The 18,577-nt window shown below is 36.4% G+C and overlaps 1 protein-coding gene across 4 annotated transcripts in view; it reads right to left on the bottom strand.

Moving 5' to 3' along the window:
- Nucleotides 1-18,577, bottom strand: part of LOC121370764 (dystrophin-like) — a 424,499-nt gene that overhangs the window by 59,888 nt on the left and 346,034 nt on the right. For all 4 annotated transcript variants that reach the window (XM_041496221.1, XM_041496219.1, XM_041496220.1 and 1 more), the window contains one exon: nucleotides 2,057-2,226. In XM_041496221.1, coding sequence (XP_041352155.1) covers nucleotides 2,057-2,226 — 170 coding nt within the window. The remainder of the gene's footprint in view (nucleotides 1-2,056; nucleotides 2,227-18,577) is intronic.

Here is an 18,577-nt window from a genome sequence, read left to right on the forward strand (position 1 = left end):
TATAAACAAGCCAGTGTGTACCTTACTGAAGTTACAGACCGACTCATGTTCATGGTTATCACAAACAATAACACATGGTTGCAGTTACCCGTTCTTTCCAAATTTAACTATTTCAGGAACTATAATGGCCAAGACAATGACATCATGTCATTTTGCTAACCCATTCCTTCTGTTGGCAGCCACCTTACATAAAAAAAAATTGTTATTCTTTTTTCATTTCTTCGGAAGCAAATATCTACAGAGTGAAAGAAACCTTTTGACCTTCGCATAAGAGAAACCAGACAGTGGTGACTTGACCTTCGTGCTGCACACAATGTACACCTTTTTATTGGCTGCAAAAGGTCAATAAACGGCTCTAATATTTTATAATGGAAAACTGATAGTGCACTACAATCTCATTTGGGGCTGATAGAACCAATTTGGATAACAACATTGAGATCTGGACACTTGCAATAAATCAATGATCAACTGGTGGTAAATTTGAAATTCCTCTGAAAACTGATATATTTGTATGGAAAACAAGACCATGCAACACTCAAGAGATCTGCCTCGAGGCTTTTCCAGAAACACACACGAGAAGGTGGGTGGGAGGCAATTATTTTTTCACAACCGCGCGACCACCTACGGAACAAAACTTTAAAATAACCTGCTTCTATTTGCATTCCGGCAATCCAACCATACTGCACAGAACGTACCTTCGGTGCCTCTTACCCTTTTAAAATCCACATGCTCATTTCTGTATAGCGCAGTGTAACAGGGTTTTCTGCTACGGGCTTGTTAAACGTCTGATCATGACAAGATGAAAGGTTAAAGCTTTTATTCCTTAGTCTACCATTTACAGTTAATTTCTAACTACACAGTTGATTTCTAGCAATTGTCTTATTATCAGTTGTTGTTCCCATCAAGTAAATGGAAAGAACAATCCTGATTTGATATATGATCAAGTCATCCACATAAAATATGTTCAAAAATAAACCCGGTGCTCACCAGTGTAATTATATGTCAGGCATTGTCAAATCAGAACAACAAAACCATTAGCATTAGCTGTGTAACAGACTGTATCCTGAAGATAATTAACAAGTCATGACAAGAATACAAATTCAGTGCAAACACCATCATCTTGTTGGGTTGTCATGCCACGAGCTGAACAGTTCAGGCCCTTTTAAGGGCCCCTATGGGCAACCTAGGGAGGCATGTCAGCACCACATAGGTCCAATTAACGAGCTACTCTCGGCCTACTAAACTCCAAACTTATAGTAGCTCCCTACCTTTCCATTAAGATCGACCGTTCAAAAATGCACACCCATTATCTTTGGCTTAATCCTACGGGACATTCCAAATTCCATAGCACCATATCACCCTCTGCCTGTTACCGGCTACAGTCGGACTGCTGGTGCTCCCTTGAACCTGCCAGTGCAGGTGGTCCCCCCTCCTACCCACCCCACACCTTTCCTGTCCTGGACGGAGGAGCTGGCCGAGGCTGGCACCTGGACCCAGGATAGGCGTGCACTACAACAGCTTGCTCTGAATGTGCACGTTAAACAATTCCATCCATCCATCCATCATCTTGTCAGTTTGAGAGGGGTCACAATAGTTTGTAAGATTTCAGACAATTAATACTGAATTTTAATTGCTTAATTTCGAGAAAAAAAATGGGTTTGTTAAGACATAAATTTTATTGTACAACAAATACAGGCTATCTAAATTAGTTTTAAGTTTTCAAAGAACAAAATCTTTCTGTCAATTTAATTTTTATATATTTGCAGTAAACATTATCTCAACACTGATGCAACCAACCCAACAAGCTTTAGGTATCGGTGGTTTAAGATAAACATAATTGTTGGTGAAAATAATACCACAAAATCATAGATATATCCTGTGTGGATAACAAAGGATGAGATAAGTTTGACTAAATGAAAAAAGTCATTACAGCTATCTCCTAAGTATGATACTCCCTCATCCTCAAAATTCACAATCATAAAACCTTAAGTTGATATTTTAAGTTTTACAAGCACATGTATACTCGTCCCTAATCAGTCAAATAAAGCCTATGTACCTGATTTCCATTGATTTTGACATGAGACTGAGCCATCGCTGGTTCATGTCCTCGAGCCGCTTGTGAAGTTTCTGCGAGTCGGAGCTGACCATGTTGCGAGCGAGCTGGTTACCGGCCGAGTTGAGAGATTCATACGCTCCTTGGTGAGCATCAACCTCCGCTTGTAAGTCCTGCAAAACACAACACAACACACACCTTGTAAATCTATACAGAGAGATAACACAACGCACATCTTGTAAATCTGTACAGAGAGATAACACAATGCACATCTTGTAAATCTGTACAGAGAGATAACACAACACACACCTTGTATATCTGTACAGAGAGATACCACAACACACACCTTGTAAATCTGTACAGAGAGATAATACAACACACACCTTGTAAATCTGTACAGAGAGATAATACAACACACACCTTGTAAATCTGTAAATGGTGACAACACAACACACATCTTGTAAATCTGTACATGGTGACAGCATGACACACACCGTGTAAATCTGTAAATGGTAACAATACACAACACACATCTTGTACATCTGTATAGAGTGACCATATAACACACACTGTGTAAATCTAAACTCAATGATAACACAAAATATATCTTGTAAATCTGTACAAAGTGACAACACACATTTTGTAAAACTGTCAACACTTTACATTAAGGTTTGATTTAGTATAAGAACTGTAATTTATTTGCATTTATCAATGTATACTAGTCACAAATTGTATAAAATCTGTCTATATTTGACATCCACTTTTCATTTTATATCATAATTGTTTGCTATTTTTAGTGTTTAACAGTCACAAACTGTATAAACTGCCAAGCATAGCACACCAACAAAGCAATTTTAGAGTAAATTTGGGATGGCTATAGATCAATAAATTCATCAAATTTTTTTAACACAATTCTTATAATAACAATTAACACAATTACTCATAAATCAGCTTCTGTGGAATTTTATGTACATAATCTGTTGAATGTAATGACGTCCCCCATTTTCAGAATAAAGCAAGTCATATTACAACAGAAAGTTTGTCTTTATATAGTAATCACCAGTTCTTCAATGGCACAGTGACTAAACCATCAGGTTTTATTTAACACAACACACTCAACACATTTTATTTACGGTTATATGGCGTCGGACATATGGTTAAGGACCACACAGATACCGAGAGAGGAAACCCGCTGTCGCCACTTCGAGGGCTACTCTTTTTGATTAGCAGCAAGGGATCTTTTATATGCACCATCCCATAGAGAGGATAGCACATACTACGGCCTTTGATGTACATGTACCAGTCGTGTTGCACTGGCTGGAGCGAGAAATAGCCCAATGGGCCCACCGACGGGGATCAATCCCAAACCGATCGTGCATCAAGCGAGTGCTTTACCACTGGGCTACATCTCGCCCCAAACTATCAAGTTCAAGGCTGGTAGGTAATAAAGCTTCTGATCCCCATACTGGCCTGATCCCAGTCTAAGTGCATGCACAGATAATTGGGAAGTAATAAAACCATCACACCAACTTCTCTCTCATTAACCACTAAAAGAGTTGAGGTATACTTAATTATGTGCCCAGACAGGGCACTTGTTTCTACCAAAAAATTCCTCCGCTATTTGGGTGTCAAACAAAGGTTCATATATCGCTATGTATGTGTGTGTATGTGTATGTTGCGTGTGTGTCAAACAAAGGTCCATTTTGCTAAAGGTCCATTTTGCTGTGTATGTTGTGTATGTACGTGTGTGTTGTGTGTGTACGTGTGTGTGTGTTGTGTTGTGTTATGTGTGTTTGTGTTATGTGTGTGTATTGTGTGTGTGTGTGTTTGTCTGTGTGTGTTGTTTGTGTGTGTATGTATATTTGTGTGTGTGTGTGTTAGTGGTTGTGTGTGCACATGTGTGTGTGTGTGTGTGTGTGTGTGTGTGTGTGTGTGTGTGTGCACATGTGCATGCATGTTTAATGACAAGCAAACACATTTTTAACTCTAATTATGAGGTGTATAATATGGTTATAATCACACAGAAAAATCCCAACCTACTACTGCCACATAGGCTATACTTGCATATATGCAGTTTCCCCCAGACAAGGTAGCATGTACCACAATTAACCTTTGCTATACCAATCAGGGGACCTGGATAGAATGGGAATTATTCCAAATACCCAAATTAAGCCTTATTGTATACTGTGTAAGCAGCCCACAACTCATCCCATGAATAATTGTAAAAAATCTATAATAAAACTATTAAAACAGTAAAGAGCTCTGGAAAGTAGATATCATGTTAAATTAAAAATAATAAAACCCCGTTTCTTTAAAAAAAAATTAAAAAAATTCAATTCTGGGTTTAAAAGATAAACTTACCCATGACACTTTCCTGGCCATGCTGCGAGCACCACTCCCTAACTGCCACCATGGCAACAATAGCCGGCTAAATGCATTATAAGATCTATAAGGTCTTCAAATCTCAGACAGGGTAAAGTCTCTTTTCCATTTAATTAACACTTCGGTGGAAGATTGCTGACATCCAAAGGCTAAATGATTCACACAAAACAACTATGGGTTCAAGTACTCTAGCATGCTTCCATAACAAACTCTGATGTTAAGGATATAAAAAACAACACCTAAACATCAGCTTACAGACTAATATGAATCAGAAAGGACTGATCTTTAAGACAGTGATAAATGTCTGTGAATACTTCACTGTTATTACGAAAATAAAATAAAAATTTAAAAGAGAAATGTAGCTTTTTATGACTACATTGTTTTTCTCTACATGTGTTGATATAAATAATATTACACAATGTCCAACAATGAGCATAAGAAAATGTTTAATTAATATTAATTTCAAAGTTAATTATCCATATGAATTTAACAGTATTTCTAATCAAAGTTGACTGTAACTACTACAATATATAATCACAGGTAACCACAGGTAACCACAGGTACATATAATCAACTATACAAAAAATGTTTACTATCCACCTGTGACTTCACGTTACTTAACTATCCTTTTCCTGCTACATCAATATCTTACATCAATATCCTAAATCACAAACTCCTCTTGAGCTAATCAGTGCAATTAAAATACTCAAGTCATCAACTGCCATGATGCTGTTTATGTGAAAATCCAGGCTAAAAGCTATTTTTTAACACATCCATATTTCACACCTGTTGGGGGAAATGTGTTCAACTTGTTCTGTAATTCTGTAGTGAAAAAAAAAGAGCAAGACGCCAACCTGTTCTTTATGGAAGGAATTACACATCACTTTTTTCCCACAGCTCCAAAAATCTCAATACAGAAATCAATAAAACTCTAATCTCACGAATAATCCATGTTAAAGCAAGGCCAATGTTCTTTCATGAACTGGGATTCAAATATTACTTTACAAACCAATTCCAGTGAGTATAAATATACTTTCAAATCAGTTCAAAGAAATACCAAAAGAAGCAAATAAAAAATAAAAACCAAAGAAGGTTGTCCTTATCTTACAAAACACATATTATCAAAACACAGTCCAAGACGAATCCACCAAAATGATCTGTTACAGAAAGTATTCAACTACATGTAGCCAGCTATCACCATATCTTCTTTTAATCTTCACTTCCACAAATCTTTCCACAGATAAAAACTTTTTGTCAAAACTGTCCACAAAGGATCCACCAAAACGATCTGTCATTGAAAGTAGTCAACTAAAACTAGCCAGCAATCACCACCTCCTCTTTTAATCTCCACATCCACAAATCTTTCCAGAGATAAAACACAAAACTTTTGTTGACACCAGATGAGGCAGGAGACCCTTGCATCATCTCATTAACCATGAAAAGAAAGCGTGAGGACCAAACCCTGTTTAAATGGACACAGAGTTGCACCAATTTCTAAGCGAAGAAAGCACGTTCTTAGATACTCCTGCCAGCACAAATCTGTCTTGGTATTGATCCCTAATCAACGCGACAACCATTCGACCATTCCTGGAGACGACGCACTGCCTGCCATACTATATAGCCACAATTACTGTCGGTTAAGTCCACGAAGCATCATCAAGGTCATTTATTGACCATAATGACAAGTTTATTGGCATAAAGTATGGCTAGTCAGGTTATGATCGCTATAAAGTATGGCTAGTCAGGTTATGATCGCTTCAGCAGACACAAGTTGAGACCTCTGCTCTTATTAATTAATAAAACAAACCATAGTACCATTACGCTTTATTAATACGATGGTTACATCCACGTAAAATGACAATTTCGGCCCAATTTATGAAGCCCGTTTTTGTCAAATGCAGGTGTTTAAGCACAGAAAATGTATGTACAGTGAAACCCCTCTAAACCGGACACCCTCAGGACCAAGTAAAATGTCCGGTTTTAAGACGTATCCACTTTAGAGAGGTTATTTTTTGTACTGAGTTTTAAAAAAGGACCATGAAAAATGTCCGGTTTTGGAGGAATTCCGGTTTACAGGGAGTCCGGTTTTGAGAAGTTTCACTGTAGGTACACATGTGTAAAGACAGAAACAGGATTTATAAATTAGTCCATTTACCTGAAAGTCAATCAATCAATCAATCAATCAATCAATCAATCAACCAACCATTTGTCTGTCCTGGCACATCCTCAGATTTCCAAAGGAAATGTATCCCAAAGCAAAGGATTCATTTCAATATTTCCAAGCAGACATTAGAATTGTTGTATTAAATTCCAGTTAGAATTTGGTCAACACCAATGATCTAATTAGGATGCGTAATTACTATACAAATGCAAACAAAACTAGATATACAGTTGAATCCCATTGGCTCGAACCCCGTCGGTGCTCGAGAAACTGTTCGACCCATCGGGTAGTTTGACCTAACCATTTGGTCAACATTGTTTAAGTGTAACTCGGAACTTCATTTTCAGTTCGAGCATTGCAGTGTAATCAACCCTTCAGAGTTCAACTCTACTGTATGTTCTAACAGAAGATACTAATGACAGTTTTAATATACAATGTATTCTTTCAGATTCCAGTGAATAGTTTTAACACATTCGATCATAACAATGTGTCCCATTTATTTAAATGAATTTTTGTTTAACCTAAAGCTGAAATATATACACATCAAATATACATGGTATGGTAGACTACATCTATTTGACATGCTTGCAATTTTACTTTAATCTACAAACACACAATATGTTCAGAGATAAATAACAGAACAATTATTAGTTATCGTGTCTATCCACCCATCTACATTTGGTATGTTTTATTATTATATGCATGTTATTTCTTGCTATTCGAAATAATCACTGAATAATCTATAGCATCTTACATGAACTATTATGAGAGAAATGGACAGTAAATGTGACTTAAATTCACAGTATTTTTATACAATGTTCTTGCAAAAAAAAGATCAATGTTTCATACTGACACATGTAATGTAAACAGGTGGGTGACTGCAACTGTTAATATCATCAAATATTCATCTACTCTTAGTTCAAATACCACGGATGCTCAAGCATGAAAAGATCAATATGATAATCCAACGGTAAATACATTTTAAGTCAGATGTACAAAAAGCAGGATGGCTGTATATTGATTTAACTGAGCACCGTGAAGAGGCTGTAGTGGTTAACACCAATACAAGTCTTGTTATCCATCGATGTAATTACTAGTAACCACTGTGACATGCATGTAACCAACTGTGACTACTTGTAACACACTATATGCCTGCTTGTAACCTACTGTGACTGTGTGTAACCTAATATGACTACTTGTAACCCAATATACCTGCTTGAAACCTACTGTGACTACTTGTAACCCACTTAGCCTGCTTGTAACCTACTGTGACTATGTGTAACCTATTATGACTACTTGTAACCCACTATGCCTGCTTGAAACCTACTGTGACTACTTGTAACCCACTATGCCTGCTTGTAACCTACTGTGACTATGTGTAACCTATTATGACTACTTGTAACCCACTATGCCTGCTTGTAATCTACTGATTGTGTGTAACCTAATATGTCTAGTTGTAACCCACTATGCCTGCTTGTAACCTACTGTGACTATGTGTAACCTACTATGACTACTTGTAACCCACTATGCCTGCTTGTAAAATACTATGATTGTGTGTAACCTAATATGTCTAGTTGTAACCCACTATGCTTGTTTATAACCTACTGTGACTGCATGTAACCCACTATACCTGCTTGTAACCTACTGTGACTATGTGTAACCTACAATGACTGCATGTAACATATGTAACCTACTGCGACTACTTGTAACCTATTGTGACTACTTGTAACCCAATATACCTGCTTGTAACCTAGTATGACTACTTGTAACACCTACTGTGACTACTTGTAAGCCACTATACCTGCTTGTAACCTAATGTGACTGTGTGTAACCTAATATGACTACTTGTAACCCAATATACCTGCTTGTAACCTATTATGACTACTTGTAACACCTGCTGTGACTACTTGTAACCCACTATACCTGCTTGTAACCCACTGTGACTGTGTGTAACCTAATATGACTACTTGTAACCCAATATATCTGCTTGTAACCTACTGCGACTACTTGTAGTAACCCATTATGCATGCTTGTAATCTGCTATGACTACTTGTAAAATCCACTATACCTGCTTGTAAAGAAACTAACTACTTGTGTTCCATTGTGACTGCTTGTATTCCACTATGATTGCTTGTAACCTATTGTGACGTTTTGTAACCCACTGTAACTACGTGATCTCATTGTACCACTTTAGCCTGAAAACAACTTCTGATATTGGATTAAAAAAGCATCATGTTCCAAATTCTGCTATAATTTTGTAATTTTTATTTTATCTCTATTACCAACTCTCAATTGTTGAGTATTTGTCTACAACCCCCCCCCCCCCCCCCCCCCCCACCTTTTTACTTTCCCAAACGGCAACCTTCTGGAGCTGTACATTTTGAAAAGATTAGTCAGCATTTATTTCCTTTAAAAAAAAAAAAGTTCTTATCTTAGAGCACCTTTAGAAAATGGTTGATTAGCTGTAATTTGACCCACTTTATTAAAAAGATTTGGAAAGGCAATTCTGTATTCTGTATTCTATTTTAAATTTATTTTTATTTTAAATGAAGATCATCTTCCATAAACAGACTATATTCTGCTTCTACAGATAATATTAACAAAGGGAATGGTGGTGCAATATATCAAGGATATTTCATGTTTTTGTCAAATATGATTTATATCTCAAGAGTCGTGCTTGTGCGACGATTGTGATATGATTGCAAATTTCACAAGATGAGATATAAATCATTATTTGACAAAAAACATGAAATTTTCTATTTATTTCATAACTTTTTGGCAATTTACCTTTATTTTTAAAATAACAGCAGCAAAATAGTTCCGGCTTTCTTACAGTGAAGATAACACTTTCTACAGTGACGATAACACATTTTAGAGTGAAATAGTGAAATTTTCACTATAAAATGTGTTATCATCACTGAGTGACTGATAACACTTTTATTTCACTGATATTGTATGATATTTCACTAAATGTAACCAGGTAATGAGGACAAAGGGAATGGCTGTGTAATACCTTTTACATTCTGTAATCAGGTAATGAGGACAAAGGGAATGGCTGTGTAATACCTTTTACATTCTGTAACCAGATAATGAGGACAAAGGGAATGGCTTTGTAATACCTTTTACATTCTGTAACCAGGTAATGAGGACAAAGGGAATGGCTGTGTAATACCCGTTACATTCTGTAACCAATCTACATGTAGCTACACCATCTTGGTATTATGTCTATGACCTCCATTGTTAAAGGGGTTAAATATTCTCAACACCTACACCCATTCCTTTCATTCAGCAACTTTTGCAACATCACACCAGCTACAATGTGATACAAGAAAGATAGCTGTGGTCAGATATTGATTTCACGTCAGTGGTTCAGTCGAGAACGAGACAGACATTAGTGACCAGGGAAATGAATGGCAATATAGCAATGACAAGATGACCGAAGAATACGACGGAAATGATTGCCAGGCCCGCGACCCCAGATCAATCAGAGGCACCAAAATGTAACCAAATTAATCTGTGTGAATGAACCTGACCGATGAAGATTCCACCGACTAAATCAGCGAATCTGTCCGGTTGAATACCACAGATCTAGATGAGAATTTGATATCTGATAAATATTTGTCTGGTGGCCCAGTGGTTGTATATACAAACACTTCATGTCATTAACCTGAATTCAATTCCTGAGATGGATGGAATTAAGTTTCTGTCAAGTTCTTAAATACTCCTAAAGCCAAACATTCTCAAATGGCTGCCTGTTTTAAGATGCCTATTTATGATATTCTAAATCACCTATTAACTTATGTTATTTTGTTTCAGTTTTTTTGTTCATGCTTATATCCAGTTATGGTTCACGTAAACTGTCCTAATAAGCACACACCTCAGCTGTCTGGGCTGTCTGGGCTGTCTGTTCAGGACAGCGGTTTGCAGTTACATGTACTTGCTAATGGTTAGAGAGAATTCAGTGTCGTAGCCTTACACCTACCTACCCGTTGAGTCATTCAAATGCATTCTGGATGTGAGCTGGTACCTGGATGTGAACCCAGTACCTGCCAGCCTCGTCCATTGGCTTTACCACTACAACAGTGAGGCCATTAGACAAGAGAAATATTCCCTTTCTTGTTATGGACTGGCCATTCTCCAGACAGACTGCCTGCTGAATGGCTATTGATAAACACACAGCCCAATATGGAATAATCACTAATTGAGTTTGAAGGTGTCAGCCCCTCACTTAGCCGATATTGACCTTCTGCCAACGGGTCCACTTTCGACCGTTGTCCCACAGAGATGGACATGTCTGGGATGATCAGCATTGTCAATGCTCTAACACAGACTGGCTAATCCAATTCCAACCAAACTGCCAAGGCTTACCGACTGTTTGCCAATGAGGCGCCTTGAGGAGAACTGTGTGAAACTACATTACGAAGCCAAACAAGTGCAGTTACTGGGTTCGTAGACAGGAAAGATGATTGTCGCATCACGTTCTTGTTTGTATAAATTTGATATGTAAGTAAATTATCAAACCTATCAAGCACAGCAGAATATATATGTATGCAGTCTTTTTTTCTACATTATAACACATAAACCAATATCCCCTACCCTGCCACCAAAAAAATGATAAAAAAAGACACACGCACACATCCCCCCTCCCCACCCCCCACCCACAAAAAAACCCAAACAACCTCCATGAATTATCCAGAATACATTTTTTTTAATAATGAAATTCTCAATAGTTTACTTTCCAATCATTTCAGGAGATGAATACAAAATTACAAACATACAAAATCACTCTTAGATAGAAACTATGGATGAAAAAATAATACACATTAATTAAAACAAGTCAGTAAACTTCATGAACTATAATATTTGGAATTTCAATTTTAAACAAGTGAGATGACGTGGGCTCATCAGTTACACAGTGAGAAGAAGAATAAACTGAAAACCAAACCAAAAAGAATTAGGTAAAATCACCGAAAATTGTGTCAAGATTATAACCCAATTCACCAAAGGTGTTCTAAGCCTGGCAGATAGAGCCGCTAGATTGGAGAGAATTGACTGAAATGTGGAAATGAAGCAGCCCTCCAGTTCTATCTGATTATCAACACTGTGGTGGTGAATCCTCATAGCAGGAGTACAATCTCCGTCCCTGTCATCAGTGATGGGATAAAACAGAACAATCAGCCGACAGATTCAGGTCTGGAGCAATAATAAGTCGGTCAGTTTATTTCTTGTTTGGTATGTGTGAACACTAAGTACCATTCCTTACGTGGAATGTTTATATGCAATAAAAGTTTATCTTGGTCTTCATCTTAGCATCTGTATACACGGTTTTCTGAAAATGTTTTTAATTTAGGTAACTGAAAAATAGTATGGCAATAAAAGTTATCTTTATCTTATCATTATATCTACATGTATATAGATAATCTTACTCAAAATTAAAAAATAATTGAAAAGACAGTGTACTACATGGTTGTATATGGCCATCAATTACAAAACTGATACACTATGATCATGTATCAATTAAAAAACACAATCATCATTGATTAAAATGTGATCATGGGGAAAAGTCTGATCATCTGATGATGTCTGAACCAAACTCTGATCATCTGATGATGTCTGAATGAAACAATGACAATCCGATGATGTCTGAACAAAACGATGATTATCCGATAATGTCTGAACAAATCTCTGATCATCTGATGATGTCTGAACAAAATTATCATTCTCACTAAAGAAATAGGATCGCCTATATAATGATGAAGCTTTTGATAGTTTTTAACTGAATAAATATATCATCTGTAGAGAATTATCTTGTCAGATACCAAAGATGACAATGTATCCTTCATACCTAATAGGTTTTATGATGTGATCTATTGTAAACCATTATATAAATTACTTGGATGTTAACAAGTCAGTTTTGTGTAACACTATTGATATGATACACAATTAACCATGTGCCTTCCGACACGATCTTAGGCACACGAAAACTTCAAAAGGTTTTTCGTTTAACGACAACAAAAGTCATTTGTTGAAAAATACCTTTTGACACGTGTAATCCCCAGTTTCTCTACCTACCGGCAGCTGAGTGAGAAATAATTGGTGTGAACAGATCAAGTGAGATAAGTAAGTCAGAATTCTAATGCAATTCCACGACAGACTCAATAAACTTGTTCCACTGGTAAAGCAGAACCACAAGATAGAGGTTGTGGCAGTTGGCCAAGCAGCCCATACAAGAAAAACTAACAGAGAACGTTATTCATTTCCGTTTCAGTCTGGCAGCATGCCCTAGCTATACAGCAAGATGAAAATTAACAAGTTACAAAAAAGAATCAAATTTTGTGGAATTAAAATGTCTCACCATCCATAAACTTAGTCAGTGTCACTGAGAGTTGCATCCATAGATCATTTTGTTCATGTTATTAAAAAAAAAAAAAAAAAAAAAAAAAATTAGATTAAAACAATTTAATTAAAAAATTTAATTAAATAAATTTCAACATTTTAAAAACATGCAATGAGATGAACACATTCCCAGATGTAACTATAAACCAAGTTTCACTTGTGTAGGACTAACGTTGAGCTAAACACAAAAGTTGATGCATGCTGTTGCATGGCATGGATAAGTAACACCTACATTGTACATGTAAATCTCACTTTTTTACCGGCCTCGGTGGCGTCGTGGCAGGCCATCGGTCTACAGGCTGGTAGATACTGGGTTCGGATCCCAGTCGAGGCATGGGATTTTTAATCCAGATACCGACTCCAAACCCTGAGTGAGTGCTTCGCAAGGCTCAATGGGTAGGTGTAACCCACTTGCACCGACCAGTGATCCATAACTGGTTCAACAAAGGCCATGGTTTGTGCTATCCTGCCTGTGGGAAGCGCAAATAAAAGACCCCTGCTGCCAATCGGAAGAGTAGCCCATATAGTGGCGACAGCGGGTTTCCTCTCAAAATCTGTGTGGTCCTGAACCATATGTCTGACGCCATATAACCGTAAATAAAATGTGTTGAGTGCGTCGTTAAATAAAACACTTCTTTCTTTCTTTCTCACTTTTTTTTTCTGGAAAGACAAGATAATGCCAAATTATTTGATTTAAAAAGACAACTAAAAGCATACAGTATTTGAGGAACTCTACTTGCCCCCACTCTCATCCCACCCTTGCATTAATAGTTTATAGTATGTTTTTGTAGTATTTGCAATTAGGTACTGCATAAGTACTGTAAGATGTCAAAGGATTAAATAAAACATTATGCTTTGATTCACAGACAACATGACATGACACAGATTTATAACCCATTTTTATTTGATCTTTAAGAATACTTTAAGAACAGAATGGAACGGAACGGAACGGAACGGAACGGAACGGAACGGAACGGAACGGAACGGAACGGAACGGAACGGAACGGAACGGAACGGAACGGAAGAGAAGAGAACAGATGTTTAACGACATCCCAGCACGAAACCTACATCAGCTATTGGGTGTCAAACTATGGTATATGCAACAATAATGTGTTGAGAAATTTGATCTTTAAGAAAGTGAAAAAATATACCATCTCTTGGAAGATGTTCAAGGTAATGTAATATCCAGTAATGGTATTAACATATACATACATATTTGCAAACAATGCAGACCACAATGTATGGATGGAATGCAGATAACAATATATGTTCATATTCAGTTTCCAGTGATATCATGAAATATGTTAAGTTCTAATGGGATCATTTTGGTATGAACCAGACTAAATATGTTTTTACCAGTTCTGTAAAACATTTCATTGTGAAAACTTGATGTCTTGCTTTTTGCAAAAAATACACTTTCATAAAATATATAAAAATATATTTACCAAGAAATTCATATTTCCGTTAATAAAAACATTTCAACTGTAACTATGGAAGTCTGTTACATTTTCCAACATGCAGCTCATAAATCCAGTTAACCAGACCATTTTAGCTAATAAATCGAAGACAGCTATGTATTATTTATGTGCTCAAACACCAAACTGTTACTTTTTCACAACCATAGACTCAGTGTTGCCATATTCCATCAATTATACATGTTGCACACAAATGCGACAGACTGAAAAATGTCACAGTAACACTCTCGATACCAGTCTAGCATATATTACGTATATTACGATATTCATTAACAAATTACAAGTAATTATGTAATTTACTTGTGTTTTCTCCCCTGATGGTTTTTTAAAAGAAGAAAAAATATGTTGCTGGGGATAATAAACAATTACAAACAACAACAAACAATAACAAACCAAAAACATATTAATTATGTACAATTTTAGATTAATCAGTGAGATAGAGAGATTATTCCATAAAAGCCATCTCACAATCAGCACATATTTAGGGGCAATTGGAACATTTGTACAACTACATAGATACCAAAGTTTGGTATTCCATTACATGTTTTGAGTTTTTCTGAAATCTGAACCACAAAAACAGTTATCCACGATCAAGACCGTATCTCTGCACAATGGTAAGTCGAGCTTGTTCTTTCCTACAACTGTTCTATATCAACAACACAACTCCTCTTTCTGTATATTTACATATTACTGCTTGATAACCTACCCTCCTGAAGCCATGACTTTGATTCTATCTAAAACCACTTTATACTTTAAACTTTATACCATTTGAAACCAGACTGGAACAAAAAGCCTCTATCAAGTTTCCAACGAGGGAAAGTGAAAATGCTACTGAAGGTCTCGAGAGTAAGGTTGATGATTATGATCTGTTTCAGACACCTTCCTTCATGATAATTATATTTCTTTTAAAAATGATCACCGCTTGAAGGCTGCCAAAATGGTGCTTGCTGGGCCAACCAGAAGAGTTCTATTTTGCAGGCATCAGTAGCTTGAAGGATAATTGCACCAAATGCATTTGTCAGGATGATTGTATTAAAAAATAAAGTAGAAACATTTGATCTGTCATGGCTTTATTTAAGTACCTAGTTCAACAAATGTGTTTTACAGCACCCAAAATTTATAAACAATTTATAGACATTTAACACATTTCTAAAAAAAATTCAACCCTAAGCACGTACACATAAAGACATATACACAGGTATATATACTTGATCATGTGATTTAATACCTAGGCAGTTTTACAAGTTTCAAATTATTCATCTAAACTAAGAATATCTCAAACAGGTTTCAAAATTATCTACAGTCCAAGGGACTTACAAATTGTGGACTTCATAATAAGATGGCCTTTATATTTCTCAGCCTTTGCAGTCCAAATGTTGGTGTATTAAACATAGCTTAAAATTTATGATGACACAGCATGTACACTTGTCAGCACCATGGCGCACATTTGAAAAACAGTCTTTTGAAACCAATAAGATAATCGCATCCCAGTATTGATAAAAAACATTCTAGACAAGATTTATTGATACAGTTTTTAATATAATGGCTGCTTTACAGATAATCATCTTAAAAAGACTTCAGAATGCTCTCCTGTCACTGTATATAATGAACAAGCACACCGTGGTGTTATCTAAACAAAACAATACTGCATTGTAAATAACTACATCGGCTAAAATTTACACCTCACATTGCAGCCATTCCTGACACAAGTGTATGCTGCTCTACACACTTGTGTGGAAGATAAGATCATTGGAGCTGCCAGTCCATTAAGGATCACTTCACGATTCTGTAACAATGATGCCATCTGGGCCTCAATACTGCCAAGAATCAAAATCTCTGCTTTCAGTCGGTTGTTTCATGTATACAAATATCTGTTCAGCATAACAACACCCCAGCATACACTTGATTCAGCTACAATTATGAACCATTCAAACTGTAATGGTGCCATTCAAACATGTGGCTACTTTAATGGTGATGTACAAACACATGGTGAGTGCAATGGTAGCATGCTAACACATAGTAATGTGTGGTTCTTTACAAACACATGGTAACTGCAATGGATACCTGGAGTATAGTGTCAAAACATAGTAACTGCAATGGTGTCATTCCAACACATGGTGACTGCAATGGTACCATGCTAACACACAGTAACATGTATAGTTCTGTGCAAACACATGGTAACTGCAATGGTGCCAAGCAAACAGGATACTTGAAGTAGTGATAAAACATAATAACTGCAATGGAAAGTAAAGTGTGTATAAAGTGTCATTAATACTGCAGCCACAGAGAACCTGCATGAAGTGAGTGCTCTACTAACAAGCATCTTCCAACCTCATAGCTAATCAAAGTTAAATTTTAGTTTGTTTAACACCACCACTAGTGCACACTGATTTCTTAATGGCAAACATTTGGTCATTTTCGACATAAAGTCTTATAGGAAACCCATACCAGAAATGCCATTAGCAGTAATGGATCTTTTATATGCTCTTTCCCCACAAAGAGCACAACACATACCACAGCCTTTGATATACCAGTTTTAGTGCATTGGTTGGGATGGGGAAAATTCTTTTTAGAGAATGGGTCCATTGAGGTGGTTTGGATCCTACGACATCAGCACTTCAGGTGAGTATTCTTCCAACTGAGCTTGACCCACCCCTCCCAATCATAGCTGATTAAGTGCTTATATTTACAGATCAATTTGGATGCAGACAATTTTTAAATTACCTAATTTTGGTCCTGTCCAGAACACATTTAAAAACTAAAACAACGACTGAAATTTGATCTAAAATTATCTGCAATAAACACAGAGTTCCGGATGTGTAAAAATGGAGACCCTTAAATATAAAATGGCCCAAGCACATCTCTTCACCTTCTCATTTCAGTTTTCACACTGTTCAGTGTTTGAAGAAAATTATGTTACACCCGCAGTACAAGAGTACCGCTGGTACACCTGTGTATTTACCCAGTGCGATCTCTAAACCATCTGTCCACTGCCATTTCCTGGCAGATAAATTGACAAGGCATGAACATGTAGGTTTCTGATTGAAAATATGTTCCATTCGCTAAAACAATAAACATCAAGGTACATGTGTATCATTCTAATCTGGTCTTTCCTCCACAAGCATGTTATAGGTACTTAATATCAGGCAGAACCTGAGCATGCCAGCACCATGTGTTATTTTCATCACGGAACACCACATGCATGCACATCAAAACATTTCTTGTTTTTCTGTTATGCATATTGTAATAGGAAATAACAGCTTCCTGCTGAAATTCTCTACAAAGGGAGGTTTACAAGTGTTCAAAGAGAGTGGAAAGCATGCCAGGGTGCACAAAATCCAATTGTCAGTAATTTGATTAATGCTATGAATTCTACAATTTCAAAATGATGAATGCATGCATGTGTTTCGTGTGTAAATTCCACCATTGCTCATACCTTGCACCACCTTTGTTTTGACAAAAGTGTTATTCGAAACATAAAACAATGATATTCAAGTATAAAAAAGCCACAGTTATAATACTTTGTTATTTTGACAACCCAAATCTACATACAAGTGTTCAAGGAAATGCATTATATTGAAAACTTATTGACAACAAACATTTCAAGCTTAATTATGAAATGTTAAATAGTAGCTGCTAATCTTTTTTTTTAAATGGTCAAAAACTGTTGCTAATAAAAAAAATATATATATTTCCATGACAATCCTATGCAGCAATCGTAACTGCTAAACATGACAGCAGTTCGTACATGCTTAACACGTAAATTCTACAAGCTAACAGACTTCACTAATGTCAAATCAATTATAACATACCAAGAATGCCTGGCAACTAGCAAATTCAACATCTGACCGGTCAGTCAGTGTCCACACAGCAGACTTGTAAAGACATGCATGGCTATGGTATGCACTGTTTATTTACACTGACCGATGACCCTGTGTAAGCCGCAAGTATGTTTGTATGACAGTCGCAAAAGAATTTAAAATTATATAAATTCAAGAATTGAAAAAAAAAGAAAAAAAAAAGAAAAGAAGAGGTATATAAATAAATACTGTGGTTATTTCACTCTAAAAATCTCTAAAAAAGATGGCTATATACACAGTGTATCTTTGG

This window comes from Gigantopelta aegis, chromosome 4, assembly GCF_016097555.1.
Source record: "Gigantopelta aegis isolate Gae_Host chromosome 4, Gae_host_genome, whole genome shotgun sequence".
Classification (NCBI taxonomy): domain Eukaryota; kingdom Metazoa; phylum Mollusca; class Gastropoda; order Neomphalida; family Peltospiridae; genus Gigantopelta; species Gigantopelta aegis.